Genomic DNA, 19,972 nt, shown 5'->3' on the forward strand with positions numbered 1-19,972 from the left:
TTCGGCAATGGTAAAGGGTACTGGTTGTCCAGTCATGGTGATTGTCTCGGCTTTTGATGAATTGGTAGGTTAATTGATTATCAGCTCCACGGTGGGCGCCAAATTGTTTAGGCAAATCTCAGCTAGGACATCTAAGAATCTGCTAGGTTTTGAGGGGTAATAACAATCATTCCACCAATAATATATAAAGAAATTAAGAATGATAATAAAGCATTAAATAACTAATAATTAAGCAATAAGTATTCGATGAGATCAAAGAGATTGAGTTCAGAGATACAATACTGAATAAGGACAAGCCTCCTTGTTCAGCAGGGACACAAATCCGTGGATAAGAGTAGAGTAACAGTTTATATTGAATTATGTGCGAGCGTACATGAATGTTATAATGTCTAACTCTTCCTATTTATACCTAGGGATTCCTAGGGTTACATAAATATTCAGAATATATTCGAAATGTAGAGGATCTTCTTGATTTATTCTGTTCCCTGTTCTGTAGGTGTATTCTTGGCAAGTATCTTCTTGATTGATACTCTTGATCCTGCTTTCCTTGTTTGTTCCAATCAAGTCGTTTTGTCTATTTTGCGGAATTCTTTGATCTTGGATTGGTGCCCTTTGTATACTGGGTCGTATATTAATACGGGCCCAACAGAGAAGCGAACCTGACTTTAAATAAGCCTTGTTTCAGTTCAACTTACAATAATATTTACACCATTTTTCAATACCTGCAACATCTTGTACTAGTTACATTAGGGGTGTACAAAAATTGGCCCGGACCTAAAACCGGACCTGAACCGACCTGAACCGGACCGGACCTGACCCGGACCTGTTGATTCAGGTCCGGTCCCGGTTCTTAAAAATCCAGGTTCCCGGTCCGGACCCGGTCCAAACCCGGGGTTTTCAGGTCCGGACCTGAAACCCGGGAAAATCGTAATTAAAAAAAAAAAAAAAAAAAAAAAGAAAACCAAACTCTGAAAAATTGAAACTGAGTTTTCGTGGACTTATTTGTATTTTCGGTGGACTCATTTGTATTTTTGGTGTTTGAGAATCGGGACTTTATAGACTTTATGTAGTTTTGTAATTGATAATTTTGGTTTGTATGTGATTATTAAATTATGCAACAGGTCTAAAAATCACAAAACAGGTCCATATGCAGGTCCAACAGGTTTTGTATTAAAAAAAAAACGAAAAAGACACAAAACAGGTCCATTCAGGTCCAAACCCGGACCGGACCTGATTTTTCAGGTCTGGCCCGGAACCGGACCTGTTAATTCAGGTCCGGTCCCCGGTCCTCATAATTACCCAATTCAGGTCCCCGGTCCAAACAGGTCCGGTCCAAGTCCGGTCCGGTTTTGGACCGGTGTACACCCCTAAGTTACATATCAATTCTATTACATTTGATACAATATAGAATATACTACCTCCATTTCCATTATTTTATCATTTTCTACCCCACCTTAACCTTGTTAAATTTAATAATACTACCAACAACTAGAATGGTCAAGAAAGTTCAGGACTTGTTACATTGCTTTGATAATCACTTGTATAAATAGAATTCCTCCTTATAAACCTATTCAAGTTGTCGAATATAATACTAACAAAAAATTTTAATACTTCACAACTTTAACAGATTCTAGATTGTGTTCTTTGTAAGGTTGAAAATATGTCATTGGAGAGCAATTTAGTAGAAAACATGAAGAACATGTCACTTGAGAATTGGGATCCATTTTATTGGGCAGCTCAATCATGTCCTGTATTAAACAGCCCAGTAGATTGGAAAGAAACACCAAAGAATCATCTCTTTATAGTTGATCTTCCCGGTGTTACGAAAGATGTCAAGATAGAGGTGTTGGAAGTTCTTGAAGTAAAACCTAGAAAGTTACGGTGTTTATTCTTTTGACTGTTGGGATTTAATGGCTATTGGAATCCCTTAATTTTATCTTCCTCTTATTGCTAATTTAATGGGCATTATTGCTAATTAAAGTTGTTACTTAAAGACTAGCTGTTACCCTTTTAATGTTGATTAAAGCTAGCTCTTATTGGGGATTAATGGGTGGATGTTACACCACTTGATTGATGACCATTTTCCACTTAATTGCTAGTTGCTTTTACTCCTTCCATTGCCTTATAAATCAACCTTATTCACCTCCGAAAGATATGACAACAAAAATTATCCATCTTTAACTTCTTACCTCTCTTAAAATATATCCCTTCGGTTTTTGGGCAAGTATTCTGAATTCCAGTCGGGTTTGTGAGTGCACACAAATTCCGGCGTCGTGCTTATCCTGGAGGGCGACCGCTTGATGTCTATTGCACCGAGGTAGCGCGGAATCGTCTTTTAGGTCAATGGTTTACCACGACGCGGAAATTGTCAATTGGTCTACACAACATTGAGATAAGTACTTTCGTTTGATTTGCTTATCTACTAACAATCTAAAATACGATTGATATGATTTCTAAATATTTGAATTTTTGATATGTCATATTTAGACAATGTTGTGATTTGATTTATTCTGACTGTTAAGATATATTAGTCAAGAATATATCTTTGTATATATATCGGTTACTTGATTATAGCCTAGAATATTTTTGTAATTAGCTGTTGCCTAAAATGTAGCTATGTCAGTAGCTTGTGATAAGCTTGGTAGATTGTATAGATTGCCTTTTGCCAATAGTGCAAAGGATATCACTCACGGAATATAATTCTAATATGGTATATTGGTATTAGTTAGCTAGGATTATCTTTCTCGTTTCCGCTCGACCCTCACTGACCAATTTATTTTGTTGAGTATAATGTTGTTGTTGCTATCATGATTTATCAAGCAATCTTTATTACGGTTTATAATAGTATTTGCTTATATAGGTTGTGTTCATGCTATACATATGATTATTAATTTGCAGTGGTTGGTTGGCTGAATTTCATGGTATTCTTTGCCGCAAATTATTGTCTTAATGTTTTATTTACATAGATTTTTGCTACTTCGTATTATGATGAAGGGAAAGGGCTACAAGCTTTTGTCACTAATAATCATTTAACAATGCTTTTGTTTTTATTTGCAATTGCTTGGTTTGGGGATTATTTATTTATTCCATATATTCCTTTAAAATTTTGTAACTTCTAATTTGGTTTGATTTTGGTTTTATATGGTGGATATGGTTTAATAGACTTTGGTTTGTTTGCACGTGGGTTTGTGTTTGTATGATGCGTTGAGTTGATTTTCCTCACTAATTATTTAGTGATGGGTTCATCATATTGTTAATTTGTAATATTACTAATATTGCAATATGGGTTACTTTATTTTTAATTGGACAATGGTATTATGTTGTTGATATACATTGCAATATAACTAGTTGCAATCTTATATGATTACATAACGGAGTGTTATAATGTTCCCTAGACTCGATTTTTGTGGAGTTTTTGATGTTCTCTAATGCCTTTAATATGCTATATTTTGAGACTTTAGGACCTGTTCGTAATTCGCGGATTTTCGGGAGCAGCCCCAAAGATGACCCCCGATCAAAGGTCATCCTTGGTCGGTTAGCGCTGAAATTTTGGGAGTATGTTTGGGGCACATGAGGCTTATTTTTCAACGGTTGGATTCTCACTAGCTGCTCAGATTAGTGAATTATGATGACATCTTACGGCCCTTATTTACAACGAGGACGGTTAGACATCTCATAAAGGTCTCACACATGTTACTTGATTTAATTCAAGGGAGGTTCATTTTAAACCAAGTCTCGTGTTATTATGTTTATCATCTGGTTTAATTCCTAGTAATCATCTTAACAAATATATGTTTTTGTGGGTGTTGACAAAGTACGTTGAATGTTGAATTTGTCAATTAAATATTTGTTAAATGATTAATAGAAAGTAAAAGTTATAATGTCGATATTTTATGAGTATGACATTATATTGCACATAATCAGTTACCTTTAATTTATTGGTTTTACATTTTGTGGAGTAACTTGTTATTCAGTAGGATGCTTTTGAGCAATGTTTTAACATTTTTTTAGGTGCATGTATGTACTCTGAGTACTACTTTTATCATGATTCATGTATGTATTGAGTATGGATTTGAGGTGTACTATATATGTCAATTGCTTGAATCCATGATATGAAATACTCGTATTGAGAAACTTTATTCATAACTCAATTGATCTCATTACTTTATCCTCGGTTTAACATGTTTATCAAACTTGTTGAGTTTTGTGAAGGGAAATTATGTGATAATTTTACTTAAGGAGATTGTATGGCTTTCTCTTTGGAGAATTTTCGAGTAAATTATTTTGGGAATAGACTACGATTTTCCAATATTTTATGATGGTTTATTGTTACCGCCTTTGACTCTTTATTGTGTTATAATTCTTTATGAATAAAGCATGAGTAATTTGTAAATGCCTTGAATTTTATATGGTGTCTTGGGAGTTAATATTTTGAGGTATTGTTGAATTATTATCTTTGATTAATTCAATGTTTCTAAGATCTCTGCTCTTGTCCACCTTATATGTTATTATACCCAGTGTTATGACATAGTTGTGATTTTTTTTTTCCCAACCATATATCTGTTTATGCTCTATTTTGGTATTTGAACCTTGTCCTTTTCATGTGGGGGTTCATTGCATGTTTTATAAACTTATGCGTTTTCTGTATATGAAATCTATGTTAATAAAGACCCCATGTGATTTTTGGAAGGAGGTTTTTATATCCAAATATTTCATTCATTGAGAATGTGGGTGCACTGGTAAGGGTTTTGAATCGGACTTTGTTGTCCAATGTGGGGGAAGTAATAAATAATCAGTGTTGGACTCAAAGTCTTGCTTAGTTTTTGCTTGATAAATTGCATATTCTAATTGATTCTTTATTGAATAAATTGTCTTTGAGCATATATGTGTATTATTACTATGTTTCAAGTGGTTAGATATCCAAGCTGGATTACTTGAATCTAGTAGGAATGAGAGGCATTAATGTTAGAATTTTCTATTGTTTAATGCAAAGCCTAAAAGTGGTTAATTGAGCTAAAGATAATTTTTAATCGAGTTTGTCTTACAAGATTGTTTAGGTATCTCTATGTCTTTAGAGTATCAACTTTAAACTAGTGAAATGGCATGAGTGATTGTTTCTGTGGATGAAGTCGTTTGACTATGAGTTAGGTTATGTCTAACTATGTGTAGAATTTGACAATATTTTCCTTAGATTTGTAATGCTTGATATTTCTTCTATGGATTTTGTTGCTAATTCACTGAGTTTTGTTGGAAGTCTTTAAGGCTAAACTTGTGATGGATGAGTCATTGCTACAATATAAAGTTTTTGATCTTATTGATCATATGGAGCAATTTGTGTCCATTTGGTGTTATGTTTCTTGGGAACTATGCTTAATCTAACGTTTCTTATTTTGTAAGTAGATTAAGCAAGTATACTCTTAACTCGAGCAATGATCATGAGATAGTTTTGAGAAGGTTCCATAGGTACTTCAAAAGTACAAACTATTAGAGTTTGCTCTATTGCAAGTTTCCATGAGTTCTTGGAGTTCAACGAAGAGTTTAAACTCAAGCGGTTATGTCTACACCACTAAGTGGTGGAGCTATTTTTTGGAAATTGTGCAAAGCAACCTTGTTTTAATTTGCTATGTTTGTTTTGGAATAATCTAATTTATTTCTCTTGAATTGATAGGTTATGAGGCAAGATAGTCAAGAGTATATGGCTCTTTTGAGCAAATGTGCTTGCAAATATCCTATTGTAGGGGAATTTGTTGTGATTTGCATGTTGTGGTTACTTTTGATTGAACCATGCCTATAATGGTTGATGTCAAAAATGATCTGTAGAATGGGGTGATATCACTAGATTACATAAAAGTCTGAAAGGAATGTTACGGATCCGTTAACTAATAAAGGTCAATGTATAAAACTAGTTTTGGAAACATCGGAAGAGATGGGGCTAAAGCCCGTTGTATGAATTGTGAAATAGTGAACTCCTACTCACCATGAGTTCAAAGGGGAACATTATTTAATAATTCGGAAGCATAGTTTTTATTTTATTTGTCTATCTCTAGATGTTTGTTTGTGCTTAGCTACAAATGAGAAGGAGGTTGAGCATACGGCTCTTAATGAACCCATATCCATATTTTTGGAGGTGTGTTGTAGCTCACACTTGATGGAGTTCACCTACTTAGGTGTGGAAGTGTGGCCACTTCCTATGAGTATTGGGTGGGCTAATACTCTAGAGCACCTATGAGCATCCAGGCTGGACGTATGGCCAGTATAATGCGTCACTTTTATTCGCGGAATTTCAGAATATTATACATGTTCAATTGTGTGGCTCAAAGTGACGGGTCCCTAACTCCCTATTAAGTTCAAGATGAAAGTCACTTGGTAGGTGAGGGATCATAGCTTGATGTCCACTATGTGTTAATTCAAGTCGCGAGATATTGACACTTATGCAATTGTTCTGTTTTGCCCAAAACCAATTTTCTCTCTTTCTTTCTTTTCACTTCTTCGAACCTGTGGGGGATTGTTGAAAGTTCTTGAAGTAAAACCAAGAAAGTTACGGTGTTTATTCTTTTGACTGTTGGGATTTAATGGATATTGGAATCCCTTAATTTTAGCTTCCTCTTATTGCTAATTTAATGGGCGTTATTGCTAATTAAAGATGTTACTTAAAGACTAGTCGTTACCCTTTTAATGTTGATTAAAGCTAGCTCTTATTGGGGATTAATGGGTGGATGTTACACCACTTGATTGATGACCATTTTCCCCTTAATTACTGGTTGCTTTTACTCCCTCCATTGCCTTATAAATCAACCTTATTTACCTCCGAAAGATATGACAACAAAAACCATCCATCTTTAACTTCTTACCTTCTCTTAAAATATATCCTTTCGGTTTTTGGGCAAGTATTCTGAATTCCAGTCGGGTTTGTGAGTGCACACAAATTCCGGCGCCGTGCTTATCCTGGAGGGCGACCGCTTGATGTCTACTACATCGGGGTAGCGCGGAATCGTCTTTTAGGTCAGTGGTTTACCACGACGCGGCAATTGTCAATTGGTCTACACAACATTGAGATAAGTACTTTCGTTTGATTTGCTTATCTACTAACAAGAGGTTGATCAAGGAAGGGTCCCCAAATATGTGGGGATAGAGGTGGTGCCTCTGATCACCGGGAGGCGGGTTCCGAGGCTGCCAAAGACGGGGATAAATGGCACCGGATTGAGCGAAGCAGGGGTAAGTTCTGTAGGAGATTCCAACTGCCAGCGAATGCTAAGGCTGATGAAGTTAAGGCTAATATGGAGAATGGTGTGCTTAAGGTGATTATTCCTAAACAAGAGATGAAGAATCCTGACAAGAAAGTGATTGAGATTGAAGAGAAATAATGAGATGACACTATAAGGTCTTGGTTTGAAATCGATAATCTTGCATTGTAGAATATATGAAAAATAATAAAGATGCTGATGTACTGTGATATAATATAATGTGTCGAGTGTTTGAGATTTTGGGTTAAGTGAATATTTCCAATTGATTTAATATAATCTTGTCAAGTTTATTTTGAGTTGTTGGTATCTTGATAACATACAATTCGGGCTTTTCACATCAATTGCATATATATATATATATATATATATATATATATATATATATATATATATATCTATTTTAGCCAAGTCATGACTCAGTTAATAAAGTAATGTTGATGTACACAAAACCTGCAAATAGTTACTCCATCAAAGATAAATTCACATTGAAACTTGAAAAATGATTTTAATTCATAACCATAAGTGTAAAAACTAATATCTTTGCAAAGACTAATTGATTAATAGTTTTCAAAGGACATGAGATGGTTTCGAGTTGCTTCCAAGATAGGAAGTTTAACCTTTGTTGGAGGAAGGCTTGTGGCACCGTAACTTTTTTGAGGATCAAAGACAAGGTATGTAATGTGATTGTTGTGATCATCATCGTCGATTTCTTCAAGAAAGTACAGGCGTTGCCCTGCACCATACCCCTCAAGAAGTTGGTATGATCTTTCAGTTTGTTCCATTGTCAGACAAAAGTCTTCAGTACCTGTTATATTATTCAACATATTAAAAATACATCCTGCTGCACAATTAATATAGTAATGCAACATAGTTCTCTAGGAGGCCGGGAAAGTCTTCCGCCAAGGATGTGGCGACAGTTGGGGTGGAGGCAGAGGTGGTGGGGAGGGGAATCAAGGAAAAATGCTGGAGAATGTGTCATGTGTGTGCCTTATTACAGATTAAACAGAGTCGATGTAAGAACTTACACGCAGCAAGCTCCAACTGAGTTTGATAGATGAAATTCAGGACAGTAGAGAGCTCTTGTTCAAATTGATGAAAAGGCCCCCCTTCAAAATTCAGCTTTCGAAGCTTGCATAGACTCTCTCCCATCTCCATCATTGCACCCTTGTGATTCTGCATGCCCATTTTGTTTCGTCAAAATTCAACTGTGACCTGTTAGTTTATGTAATCCTTACCTCTAGAATTTATATCACATACTATTTCGTGTTTGTATATTTATTTAGAGTGTCTAAATATAGTAATGGTTTATGGATGAATTTACTGATATGCCGAAGCATAAACTAAGTGAATCACATAGGTAACAAAATGAAAAGAAATGAACTAACCAAAAGGGTATGATTGTCAAAATTTGTCATGTGCAAGTATGGGAGTCGGGATGATGGGAGTTAGAACAGTCTGAAAACTAATTCCAATTAGAGGGAGTTACTATGTATGTTTGATCTTCAAATAGCAAAACAAGTTTCTTAAATTACTTGGGGCACAGTCTGCAAGTGTGTGAGGGATTTGCAAGTTAAATTTCTGAACAATAACAGCTATGTTCTATACTTAAATTAAGTTGTAGAGCACATTTTCTGTCTATGAACAAAATTATATTTTATTAATTTTATAATTGCGATTTGTATTTAAAGATGCGATTGTTATTAAGTTCTGTATTTTGATTAAGAAGATGCAACCCACCTGGTTGAAGAGGTGATAGAAAGCAACAGCACATTGGAGGAGGGCATGAAGAAGGGTACGAAGAGGGTCGTATGAATCAAACCAAAGAGATTCAAGCAAGTCGTGGCATGCATAGTATTCCCTTCCATTGAACAGCTTCACTGCTTCTTCAAACCTCGAAAAATGATCGGAGCTAGAGTCAAGACTTGATTCTTCTTCATCCTCGAAGGAGATTGAACGGTAGGATCTGGGCAGATGCCATTTAGCTCTTCCAGCATCAGGAATGTTGCATTTGATCAGCCCAATGACGGGTATATTAGGATTGTGAACATTCCAACTGCAGGTAACGACACAACACAGATGGTGAGAAGAAAAGGGGAGCAAACCAGGAGAGGCGAAAGCTTGTCTATGTTGTACACACAGCATTGCTTAGGTCCTGATTTCCTTCTGTCCCCTCACTTCCTTGCTGACCACAAAATGGGATATTTCATGGGAGTATTTGTGGTGAAACCAAAGGCAGAATAGACATAAGACAGATATTTTAAATGCTAGTTGCGTTAGCTGCTAGTAATACTACAAGAAGCCAGTTAAGACAATATAACAACGGACTGAGGATTTGAATACAAGAACACTGTAATATCGACATTTACTGTTCAAAATCGTTTTACACAACCTTGTGATATTACGACAAAATTACATCATAAACACATTTTATAAAACTACAGTATAATAGCGGCAAGACCAGATATTCATTTCAAACTTGAACAGACTACTTCATATTAAACGAATAATAAAAATGCACCACCTTACAAGTAACAATGACATCAAGAATGACCCTTAGCTTATTGATATCAATGGATTCTGCAGAGAATCGATTCCAAAAAGAATACAATAACAAGCATAGTATCTGCCAACACTCAAGAGGAGGAGCTCCCAGGATTCGATGGGTTAAAAGGAACTTGTTCAGCACAGGTGAGCGTTTCACTGGGCCCTGCTTCTTCTCGGCCAACGCCCAACAAGTCAAGGTAGTAAAGGTAGTGAGACATGATGTTGTTCATATCATCGACATCACCCTTCCCACAAACACCATCTCCATACAATAAATTCATGGTGGCTCCAAAGCCAGGGACACGCTTAGACAAAGTATCGTTCTTGGTAGGCTTCCAATCACCAACAAAAGCCTGGTGTGCTGACGGTTGTCCCTTCTTCAATGGTGTCATCCACCTCCATATTGCAGCTGTGAAGGCAAGTGTAGCATTCTGCTCGATGAACTCTGGATGATTTAGCAAATCCTCCTTTAGTGCCTCACCAGCAGCTCCATAGTTGTAGTTCCTAGAAAAAGAGCATCAGAATGATTAATATTTTCATTTCATAAAATATATATGCCAAGTATACTACCTTCTTTTTACGTAGTCATTGATCATCATCATATCAAGCAAAATATTAATTAAAAAAGAAAGAAAATTGTAACATATCTAATTATCACTTGAATCTTTATTTTGCCTGAATGATCTAACTTGTCATCCATTTAATGATCTAAACTGAGCCTTTTGGCCAATAACTCGTCATCAAATAAAGCATTGAATTTGTTTTTGGGGAGGGAAATAGGGGAGAGATGACAAGGTATAGCTAAAATTAAGCTTTAATTAATAGTAAGAGGAAACCATATCAGCATGTCTAAATATCTAGTGTGACAGGTATAAGACATACGTCAGATCTAACAGAAGCTCACAGGCTGCTAGAGCATGCACACAAACAGTCCTCTAAACACTCATGGGAGATCAAACTGATAATAATAGGTAAATTCATAGTTCAAATAGAATTCACCTCAGGAAATGAAAATTGCACAAGTCAGCATCATAAAGGAGTGAGCAACAAAATGAATGCTGCAATTTACACATACCAATAAATGGGAATAGCCCCTCGGCCGTAGTATTCAGCGCCAGGTGCGCAGGGGTAAGTATACTTGTAACTGTCATCACAGTACGATTGGCTTGGGCTCATTTCCCTTTTATAGCAAAGTCCCCAAGCAAATGGTCCACCAGTGGCAACTCCATAGCCGCCTGATACACAAAACATCATTTTAAGCCTCATTTGATCAAAGACAATGCAAAATTTCCAGCAAAAACCATTGTAAACAGAATATAGATATCAAATAGATCATTCAGGCAATTCTCAAACCAAACAACACACAAATAAAAGTCAGCATCAACTTAATATAATAAAATCATATAGCACAATTAGCAACCTCGCGAAGATTGGAGAAATACTGGGCAAAAATTAGCTTTGAATTATGGTATTCAGACCAATTCTGACCATCCTATATACAACAATTCGTTTCTTTAGCTAAATAAATTAGCAATTGAAGCAACTACAATGTTATAATCCATCAAAATGCTCCACTACTTAGATAAAAACACCAAAGTAGTTCTAGCATAATCAATCCAATTTTTCAAAAACAGTAAACTTAATCAAACCCCACACCTTAGAACCTCACAACAATCATAATTCTTCTTCAAATATCAACAAACCCAACAATGACACATTATAAATTATAACCAAAGATCATCATCAACAACATCAAACAACAAAACCATTCACAGATCATAAGATTATATCAAAACAGACCACAATTCAATCAATTAAACCAAATGAAAACAAAAAATTCAACAAAATCAATTAATCAAAACCAAATAAATAAACAAAGAGATTGAGAAATTACATGAAGTTTTGCTGCCGACATGACCAAGAAAAGCAGCAAGCTCCTTCATACCCATAAGTTTACCACCAGTAGTACAAAACCCAAGATGTTGAAACAAAGAAGAAGCAGTAATAAAAGATTGATAATCCCAGAAATAAGCAGCATGAGCTTCTGGAAGATTCCTTTTAGCAAACAAATTCTCAAATTGGTAAGTCTGAAAGAAATCCGAAATTGTCTCATTACAACAATACTTAGACCAAGTAGTACACTCCCATCCTCTGGTACAAACCTTCTTCCCCTTCACCTTCTTCACCTTCGTCTCTTCCGACATATCCGCCATCGCTAACCCCGTCATTAACACCACCGCCAACACCACCGCCGACACCTTCCATGCCGACATCTTCACTAGCAATGATACAATAAGTTGTGAGGTTGGATAGATGAATTAAAAAGGAAGAGAGAGAAAATGATTGATTAACTGAGAATTGAATTGATTGCTTTAAATGGGTGTTATGGATCTTGAGTAGGGTGGAAGGGAAGAGAGGAGAGAGAGTGAATGTGTGTGTGTTAAGAAGGAAGGAAAGGAATTGGGAGGTGGGCTATGGTTGTCGAAGTAGGAGAGAGAAAGAGGAATGTGGGGTCGGAGTTGATGAGATTGGACAATAGAGAGAGATCAACGGTGGAGATTTGAGTTGATGGGTTTATTGAGTTTAGCTTTAAAGACAGGCTGGTTGAAATTTTAGTATATTTCTTTTTTTTTTTTTTTTTTTTTTTATTTTAAGATGTAATGTAATGTAATGCGAAGGCGACGACTCAACTCCTTAGCACCGACAGCCAGCTCCATTCCTTGTTTATGGTTAATTATTAGTAATTACAAGTGTTTGATAAGTGTAATGTTAAATTATTTTTATTAAGATCACATTTTTTTTTTATGTATATGAATATATTTATACCACTCCTTTAGTGACCAAAAATTCTCATTAGTTTATTAGAGATAATATAGTCCTGAGGATCGCCCGTTGTGCTTTCCTGTAAAAGTGATCGTTTGCGGGCTTGGACGGGAAACGGGCCGGGCCTATACTTCAATTTTTGTCCAACGAGCTTATTGTAGCTAACCCGAGCCCTTTTATGCGGGCTCGATAAATTGTCAATGCCTGCTCTATTAACGGGTCGGGCTTGTCCGCGGGCTCACAGGCCTAAAATATTTGTTTTACATATATCTAACACTAATTAATTTTTTTTTTTTATCATTTACTTAGGTTAATATTATTTTGATTTACTTATCTTAAAAATTTCTTGATCACAAATGATACTAGGAAAAAAAACATATTTAACTTGTGACATATGTTAGTGAAAAATAGAAAAGAATGAACTTATTTAATACAAGTATAATGATAAAATATAAAATTGAAATTAATAGTTATAGCTAGTAATAGCTTGGAGTCCAATGTATTCTCTTTGTATTTATTTTCTAAAATATACTACATAATCAATTAACTAAAAAATCATTAAACTATTAATTTTTGAAATAAACGGGCCGGGCGGGCTAGCCCACGGTACATATTGTCTTGTCCATGTCCGCCCATTTGTATTAACGGGCCGGGCCTAGCCCGCCCAAATTTTCAATTTTTTTCAAAATGGTTGTCCAACCCGCTTATTTTGCGGGCTAGGTTGGACGGGCTTAGCGGGTTGACCCGTCCATGCTCTATTTCCTAGTTTGCCCCCTATAGTTAGGTGCACGGTGAGATCACAAGTGATCCCGGATATAAACATCCTCCTATCGTGTTATGATTACTGTAGGGAATATTTCAAGCGTTAACCCCTAGCTTGAACCCCATTGTGATCATACACTAAAGTACGGTGGCGTCCAAAGGGAAAGAAGATAGAGCAAAAGAGTCACCAACAAGTTTTTTTTAGGAACTTGTAAACCGTTCACGGGGTGAAAGTTACAACCCTTAACGATCCAAGAGATCGTCAACTCCATAAAGTCTTGAACCAAATAGGGTTCGGGGATGAAGGTACAAATCCAACCTAAAAGAGATTGAACCTGCCCTAATAATAGGCCTCTACTTTATTCTGATCGTATTCATGTGCGCTTTCTGATTAACATGCAATCAATAGGATTACCCTAAACCTGTTTATCTATGTTGGTTGAATATTAATGCACAAATAAAACTATTATTTGCTATCACTTGAATTATAATCATATTAACCCTAAACAAGATTATTAATTATCTTATTAAGCGTGATTACAAGTACAAATTCCCTTTAAACATGTATAAAAGGTGTGATCAAGCAATAACAATAAGTATCAAGCAACATAATAAATAATCATCATAATAATAATTATAAAAATAATCATGATCATGTTAAAGCATAATAATTGCAAGACCCTAGGCATGATACTAACAAGATTAATAACAAACCCTAGCATGTCACTAAGCAATAAAAATCAAAGCTTTAGCCCTAACATGATACTAACATGATAAATATTAGGAAGAACATAAAAGACATCATACTTTTAATCATACTTGATATTAAAGTTACCCTAGACATGATACTAGGAATCAAAATAACAATCTAAGCATGATTTCTATATCATAATATCAATTAAACCACTAAAGTACTTACTTGGATGCCTCGTACCTCTTTCTAATAACAAAATACACTCGTTAGTAACTTCAAGGAAAATAAAAAACAAACAATTAAATTAAATAATTGAAAGAGAGATTTGGGACCAAACCCTCAGAAATTAAACCTTTCACGTCTAGGGCGAAGGCAACTTCGAACTTGGCTAGGTGTTTCTGAATCTAATGAATGCGGAATTTTGTATTTGGGAGAAAACTAGTTTAGAAAAGAGAGATAGAGAGAGTAATCAAGAAAATCTTGATGAGAGTTGGTGAATGAAAACGGAGTTTTTAGGAAGCTATTTATAGAGAAAATCAGCCAAAAAGATAGAAAAACCAAAACAGAGTTCTGACGCGCAAAACGAGGTTAGCGCCAAACGCTGATGTTAGCGCCAGGGGCCAAGCTTAACGTCAGGCGCTAATGCTGGCGTTTGGCGCTGACTAATTTTTTGACGTGTTTTCTTAAAATCATATAGAAATTGCCGTACAGGAGGATAAAATCGTATTTTCCTCAAAAACGTTCTTTTATTCTAATTCAATGCTAATCGAATTAGGAATGAAAAGAACCTTCTATAAGAATCTAAAAGATAAAAACCATTCCTAATTGCATTAGGAATGATAAATCTATGTTAGGCCCTCCTCTAGATCATTAGGCCGCATATAAGGCTCAAACCAAGCCCAGTTCAGTAATTTGGCCATAACTTTCTCAATATTCATCGGAATCGGGCTTATAATATATCGTTGGAAAGCTCTTTTCAAACCCCATCCAACTACACTACTATTGGACCTATATCATGGACCAACCAAACTGGATTGACTGTTTTCTTAAAATAGGTTTTCAAAAACAGAGAGAAGAGAAAAGAAATTAAAACTATCCGCAACAGTAAACTTTCAACACTTTCACTTCATTCGATTATGATTCGATGTGAAAGGTACTCATCACTGGGTTTGGTTTTGGGGAGACACAAATGGGTGTCTACAGAAGCCCCCACTTTGACTGAGTTTGGAGAAACGCAAGTTTCGAAAATAAAAGTCAAAGTAGCGATAGGGACGGAGAATGATTCAGAACGTTCTGCGATCCTAAATCATTCTTTTAACGTCGATACCTGCAAACTAGCGTTAGTTAAACAGATAAAAGAGTTAAGAAACGCGTATCTTGCATCGTCGAGCACACGTCTCTGAAGATGACCTCTTGCAAGCTAGAGAATGCCATCCCGCTTGAAAACCGCTACGCTTGTAACTGCCTCCAATTTCCGCCTTGATAATATTCCACAAACCAGGGAACACTATCGAAGATTGCTTCACTTGAAACTATCTTCTTCCTCTTTGTGACCATCTTACACATCTTAGGGAACATGATCGAAGACAACTTCGCTTAATATCACCTTCAGTTGTTTGTGACAACTTTCCACATTCTAGGGAACGCTGCCGAAGATATCCTCGCTTGAAGCTATCCTCATTTGTTGCGATAATTTTCCAAAGGAAATTACCGAAGACCTCTGCTTGTCGATCATTAAAAAACTCAATTGAACCTTGCTTCCGCTATGCCTGTACATCGGTGCTTTTGCTGCTTTTGAACCTGTATGTCGGTGCCTTTTGCTGAATTACGAAACAGTATATTGGTGCCTTTCCGAATGAACCAGTATGTCGGTGCCTTTTACGATGAGCTAATGTTTAGGCTTTTTAAGCCAAGTGAGACGATCTTTCATCAAGTCCATCACTTTGTGTAATCAAGCCGATTACTAAAAGTCGTGTCAAATTGCCTAGAGGGGCTAACTGGCGTACCAAGGAAACCAAAACATATTGTATAAGGTTAGAACAACCGTACCGAGTGGCTAAATGTTCTGGCGCCGCTGAAATATCGTCAGCGCCACTTAACTGGTTGTAGCGCCAGACGCTGGAGCTAGCGCCAGGCGCAAAAGCCTATTGACTGACGCCAAGGTCTGATGCTTGGCGCTAGAGTCGGGTTTTCCTTAAATACCCTTCTCTTCTTCATTTTCGATGCTGCTCTTCGCGTTTCTTGCTCGAGAATTCTAAGAACTTCATTTGATCCGTTCTTGCTCGTTTCTCAACCAAATTCGCTCAAATTTGTTGCAAATCAAAGCTCATTCCATCCATTTTCCCGATCTATGTAAGTTTTCTTCAAACTCACACCGGTTTTAATGAATTTTGCATGTGTTTATTCCCGAATGTCTTAAAAATTCAAAATTTATAATGCTTAATTCTCTTTGTTTGTTTAATTTTATACCATAAAATTGCTTGATTATGTTTATATATTGCCTTAGGATTAATTTGAGACTTGTTTCACTCAATTTGGTGAAGAAACGAACAAATCACCATTGTTGAACCTCTTAAGGTCGGGAATATAATGTGGCTTGTTCTTGATGTTTTTGGCTAGCAATTCTTTTCCAATTTGTCACAATAATTACTATAGTATTGCAAGAAATTGTTTTATTGCTTGAAATATGCCGTTATGCTCAATTTGAATTTGTGCTCTGTTTTAGTACTATGTGCTCTGTTTTTTGCGAACATAGTATCATGCGGCTAGGCAAACCTTAGATACTATAGAACCTTAATTTATGAGAATTTTGCACAATGTAGCATGGTTAGACAGCGAGGTTCCGGTTCACGGTCCCGAGACGTTCGACGGGAGCACGAGCCCGTAGAGGACGATGCCGAACCGTCCACTTCGCTTGGTCGATTCCCTAAATGGGATGAGCGAACCTTGTACTTTTCTCCTGTCCATCACATTTCTGAGAGGGTGAGACGGGGCATCACTGTTGGGAGGACGCGCTGTCATGGTTCCGGTTGTGACGGCTTGGGCGATCTGTACAAGATGTACATCGCCAGAGACGATCAGACGAGACTTCTATGGGAGTCTTGCTGGCTTACTGCGCTGTTCAAGACCTCCGAGGCATTGGTTGCCTCTAGCGGGGGTCACCATGTAGTTCGTGCTCTGGTGGAGTTCCTTTAGGACACCACCAACACTTTCCACTTTCCCTGTGGTGAGATGATGGTCACTCCTACCGACTTCAGTCTCATCATAGGACTAGAGTTTAGCTTCGTGCCACTACCGTTCAACAGCGGGATCGACGTCATTTCCCCTGAGGTCGATGAGCTGTTGGGTCCGATTGCTATTCGGCCTCGAGCTGAGGTAGAGTCGACTCAGTTCAGTGCTAGGGGATTTGCCGCTCATCTCTAGCAGCGACTTTTGATGATGGTGCGACAACCCGAGAGCAGCGGGTGCGCATCTTTGCACTTATCTTGCTGTCAGGGACGTTCTCCCCTAAAAAGGGTAGTAGGGCGCTGCTTTACTACCTTCTTGCCGTCCGCGATCTACACCGGATTGGGACTTGACTGGGCCAGCTTGGCCTATGCTGATTTCATTCGAGCGCTGCGGGACTCGTGTCGACATCGGTCCTTTGGATCGAATGTTGCTTTGTCCGGCTTTTGGAGGGTCGTAGAGGTATCCTTTATTCCCTATAAAGTTTAGCTCTACATTTTAGTTAGCACTTGCTGATAACTTTAGCTTCTTGTAGATCTGGTTCTACGAGTACTTCCTCTCAGCTGCGCCGGCGAGACCGTCGCCGCGCAGGCTTCCAGTTAGCGCTTCCTGGGGCAGCCGCCGTGTGGGGATGTCCACTGCCTATGTTTGAGATTGGATCATCTCGGTATGATTCTTTTCTTATTTGACATTTTGTGATGCCTTAGATAGACTCTTGCCTGATTGACGCTCTTTGCAGGAGCCTGAGGTGTTGTACCGACCGTGGGTCGACCTAGCAGTCTCTGGGTTAGCCGCGCAGTATTCTGCTGAGCGTCACTATTTCTTGGGGACCTACGAAGCGGCTGCGTACCTTAGAGAGGGGGTTGCTATTCAGCATTCCTCCGATACCTTTGTCGTTCCTGCTCCTCCACCACGTCACATGTTTAACGCCACAAGGTTAGTGACCATGTCAGAGGGAGCTGGTACCCCTTGGAGATCCTACACGATCCCTGGGCGATGCTATAGGGAGGAGCTACTGCCGTTGTTAGCTCCAGTTCCTGTACCTGCTGAGGATGTGGCAGTACGATTTTTCAGCTTTTACCTTTCGTTAAGTAGCCCCCAAGTGATGCTTCACTGATTTTGTTTTGCCTTGTCAGGACGATATTGCTGAGTTCGTGCCATCCCATATGTCTATCCATTATCAGGGGACGTATGGGCCGATTGAGGAGATGATTCCTCCGGCTCCTGAGGACGAGCGCTTTGTGGAGCAGTCGATTCCTCGCCACCGGACTCGGGTAAGCTTGTTTATTTACAAGTTTTGTCCATATATGTTATGCATGTTTAGTGACTTATTTCTTTGACAGTTCTCACGCAAGGTGGTTTCGGCGATGGCACGATGCATATATGCCTTCCAGAGCCAGCTTGTCCGGATGAGGAACGTGGCTACCTGTCGTCAAGACGACGCCGTTCAGGAGGTAGCTTCTCTTCTTATGTTTTGCATGGATCCCACCAGGCGGTAGAGGGCTCAAGCTCTTCATCTGAGGGTGCACATGCTGCGTCGGTAGGCTAGGGAGAGGCTACCTCGGCTCTTAGAGGTGGTGGGATTTACGAGATTGGCTCGTCATCGCAGCAGCCTCCGCAACCTCAGCCTCAGGTTGATCTTGGGTGGACGGGTCCTGTGTTGAGCTTTCCTCCTCCCGCGGAGACTGGAGCTGGTGGAGAGGTTACTCCTCGTATGGCGGAGTTTTATGCGATGATGGGTATACGTCCCCCGGCGCCGTAGCTTATTCCTGTGCTTTTTATTAATTATTTTGACTTTGTATAGAACTTTGCCTTTTAGTTAGACTCATTTTTTAGACACGTTTTGTATATACATACTATTATGAGTTTTATTTATTTATCATGTTTTTTTCATTTATTATTATTATTATTATTATTATTATTATTATTATTATTATTATTATTATTATTATTATTATTATTATTATTATTATGTGCATGTTTGTGTGTGCAAGGAAATGTGACAAATAATTTTGCGTAAAAATTCCGTCATTTTTGTTATTGATGGAGGGTATCCGACTTTCTCCCCTAAAAAAGAATAAAAATGAAAAAAGGAAAAGTGAAATAAAATATTGGATTTATAAAAACTTGGAAGTTAGTCGAAATAAAATCCAAAAAATAGTATAATTAATATGATAGCTATATTAATTGAATATTTTAAAAAAAAGATAAGGAAACCGTAAAGTCGTTAGCAGACTCGAATCAAGTCAAAAACGCGGTTTTTTAGAAAGCGCGTACGATGAGGCATATTGGCGCCAGCTGGCGCCACGCGTTTTGGTGTAGCGCCAGGCGCTACACTTAGCGTTTGGCGCCAGGCTCTAGCGTCAGGCGCCAATAGTTGGCGCCTGGCGCTAAAGAGCACTGACTCTGAATCCTTGCTGGATTAAAACTGCTCCGATTTTGTGCATAAATAGCACCCTGCCCAGACGATTCTCTTCGTAATTTCAGAAAATAAAATATTTCTTAGCTTTTAGAAAAATAACATCATGTCTCTAGTCACCAAGAGTTTCACCAACTACACCCATGAATGGTGTCGGTCTCTTAATGCCAAAGAGAGAAAAAAATTAGATGTGTTTCACTTGGGGGGTATTTATGGTATCAAAGGGGTAGATCTTGATTCAGATTTTATTCATACCGCTCT

At 37.7% G+C, this 19,972-nt stretch overlaps 3 protein-coding genes across 3 annotated transcripts; 1 reads left to right on the forward strand and 2 right to left on the reverse strand.

Moving 5' to 3' along the window:
• Nucleotides 1–7: 7 nt before the first annotated feature.
• On the forward strand, nt 8–7,478 carry LOC110700117 (18.1 kDa class I heat shock protein-like). The gene is made up of 3 exons (XM_021877605.1): nt 8–64; nt 1,628–1,861; nt 7,110–7,478. The coding sequence occupies exons 1-3, from the start codon at nt 8–10 to the stop codon at nt 7,362–7,364; spliced, it is 546 nt and encodes a 181-aa protein (XP_021733297.1). The 3' UTR covers nt 7,365–7,478.
• Nucleotides 7,479–7,704: 226 nt separating this feature from the next.
• Nucleotides 7,705–9,486, reverse strand: LOC110700064. The gene is made up of 3 exons (XM_021877566.1): nt 8,982–9,486; nt 8,270–8,417; nt 7,705–8,049 (listed from the first exon to the last, which is right to left on the reverse strand). The coding sequence occupies exons 1-3, from the start codon at nt 9,384–9,386 to the stop codon at nt 7,802–7,804; spliced, it is 801 nt and encodes a 266-aa protein (XP_021733258.1). The 5' UTR covers nt 9,387–9,486; the 3' UTR covers nt 7,705–7,801.
• A 113-nt stretch (nt 9,487–9,599) lies between these two features.
• Nucleotides 9,600–12,326, reverse strand: LOC110700063 (chitinase-like protein 1). The gene is made up of 3 exons (XM_021877565.1): nt 11,683–12,326; nt 10,864–11,023; nt 9,600–10,292 (listed from the first exon to the last, which is right to left on the reverse strand). The coding sequence occupies exons 1-3, from the start codon at nt 12,059–12,061 to the stop codon at nt 9,878–9,880; spliced, it is 954 nt and encodes a 317-aa protein (XP_021733257.1). The 5' UTR covers nt 12,062–12,326; the 3' UTR covers nt 9,600–9,877.
• Nucleotides 12,327–19,972: the final 7,646 nt, after the last annotated feature.

This window comes from Chenopodium quinoa, unplaced genomic scaffold (genome assembly GCF_001683475.1).
Source record: "Chenopodium quinoa cultivar QQ74 unplaced genomic scaffold, ASM168347v1, whole genome shotgun sequence".
Classification (NCBI taxonomy): Eukaryota; Viridiplantae; Streptophyta; class Magnoliopsida; order Caryophyllales; family Amaranthaceae; genus Chenopodium; species Chenopodium quinoa.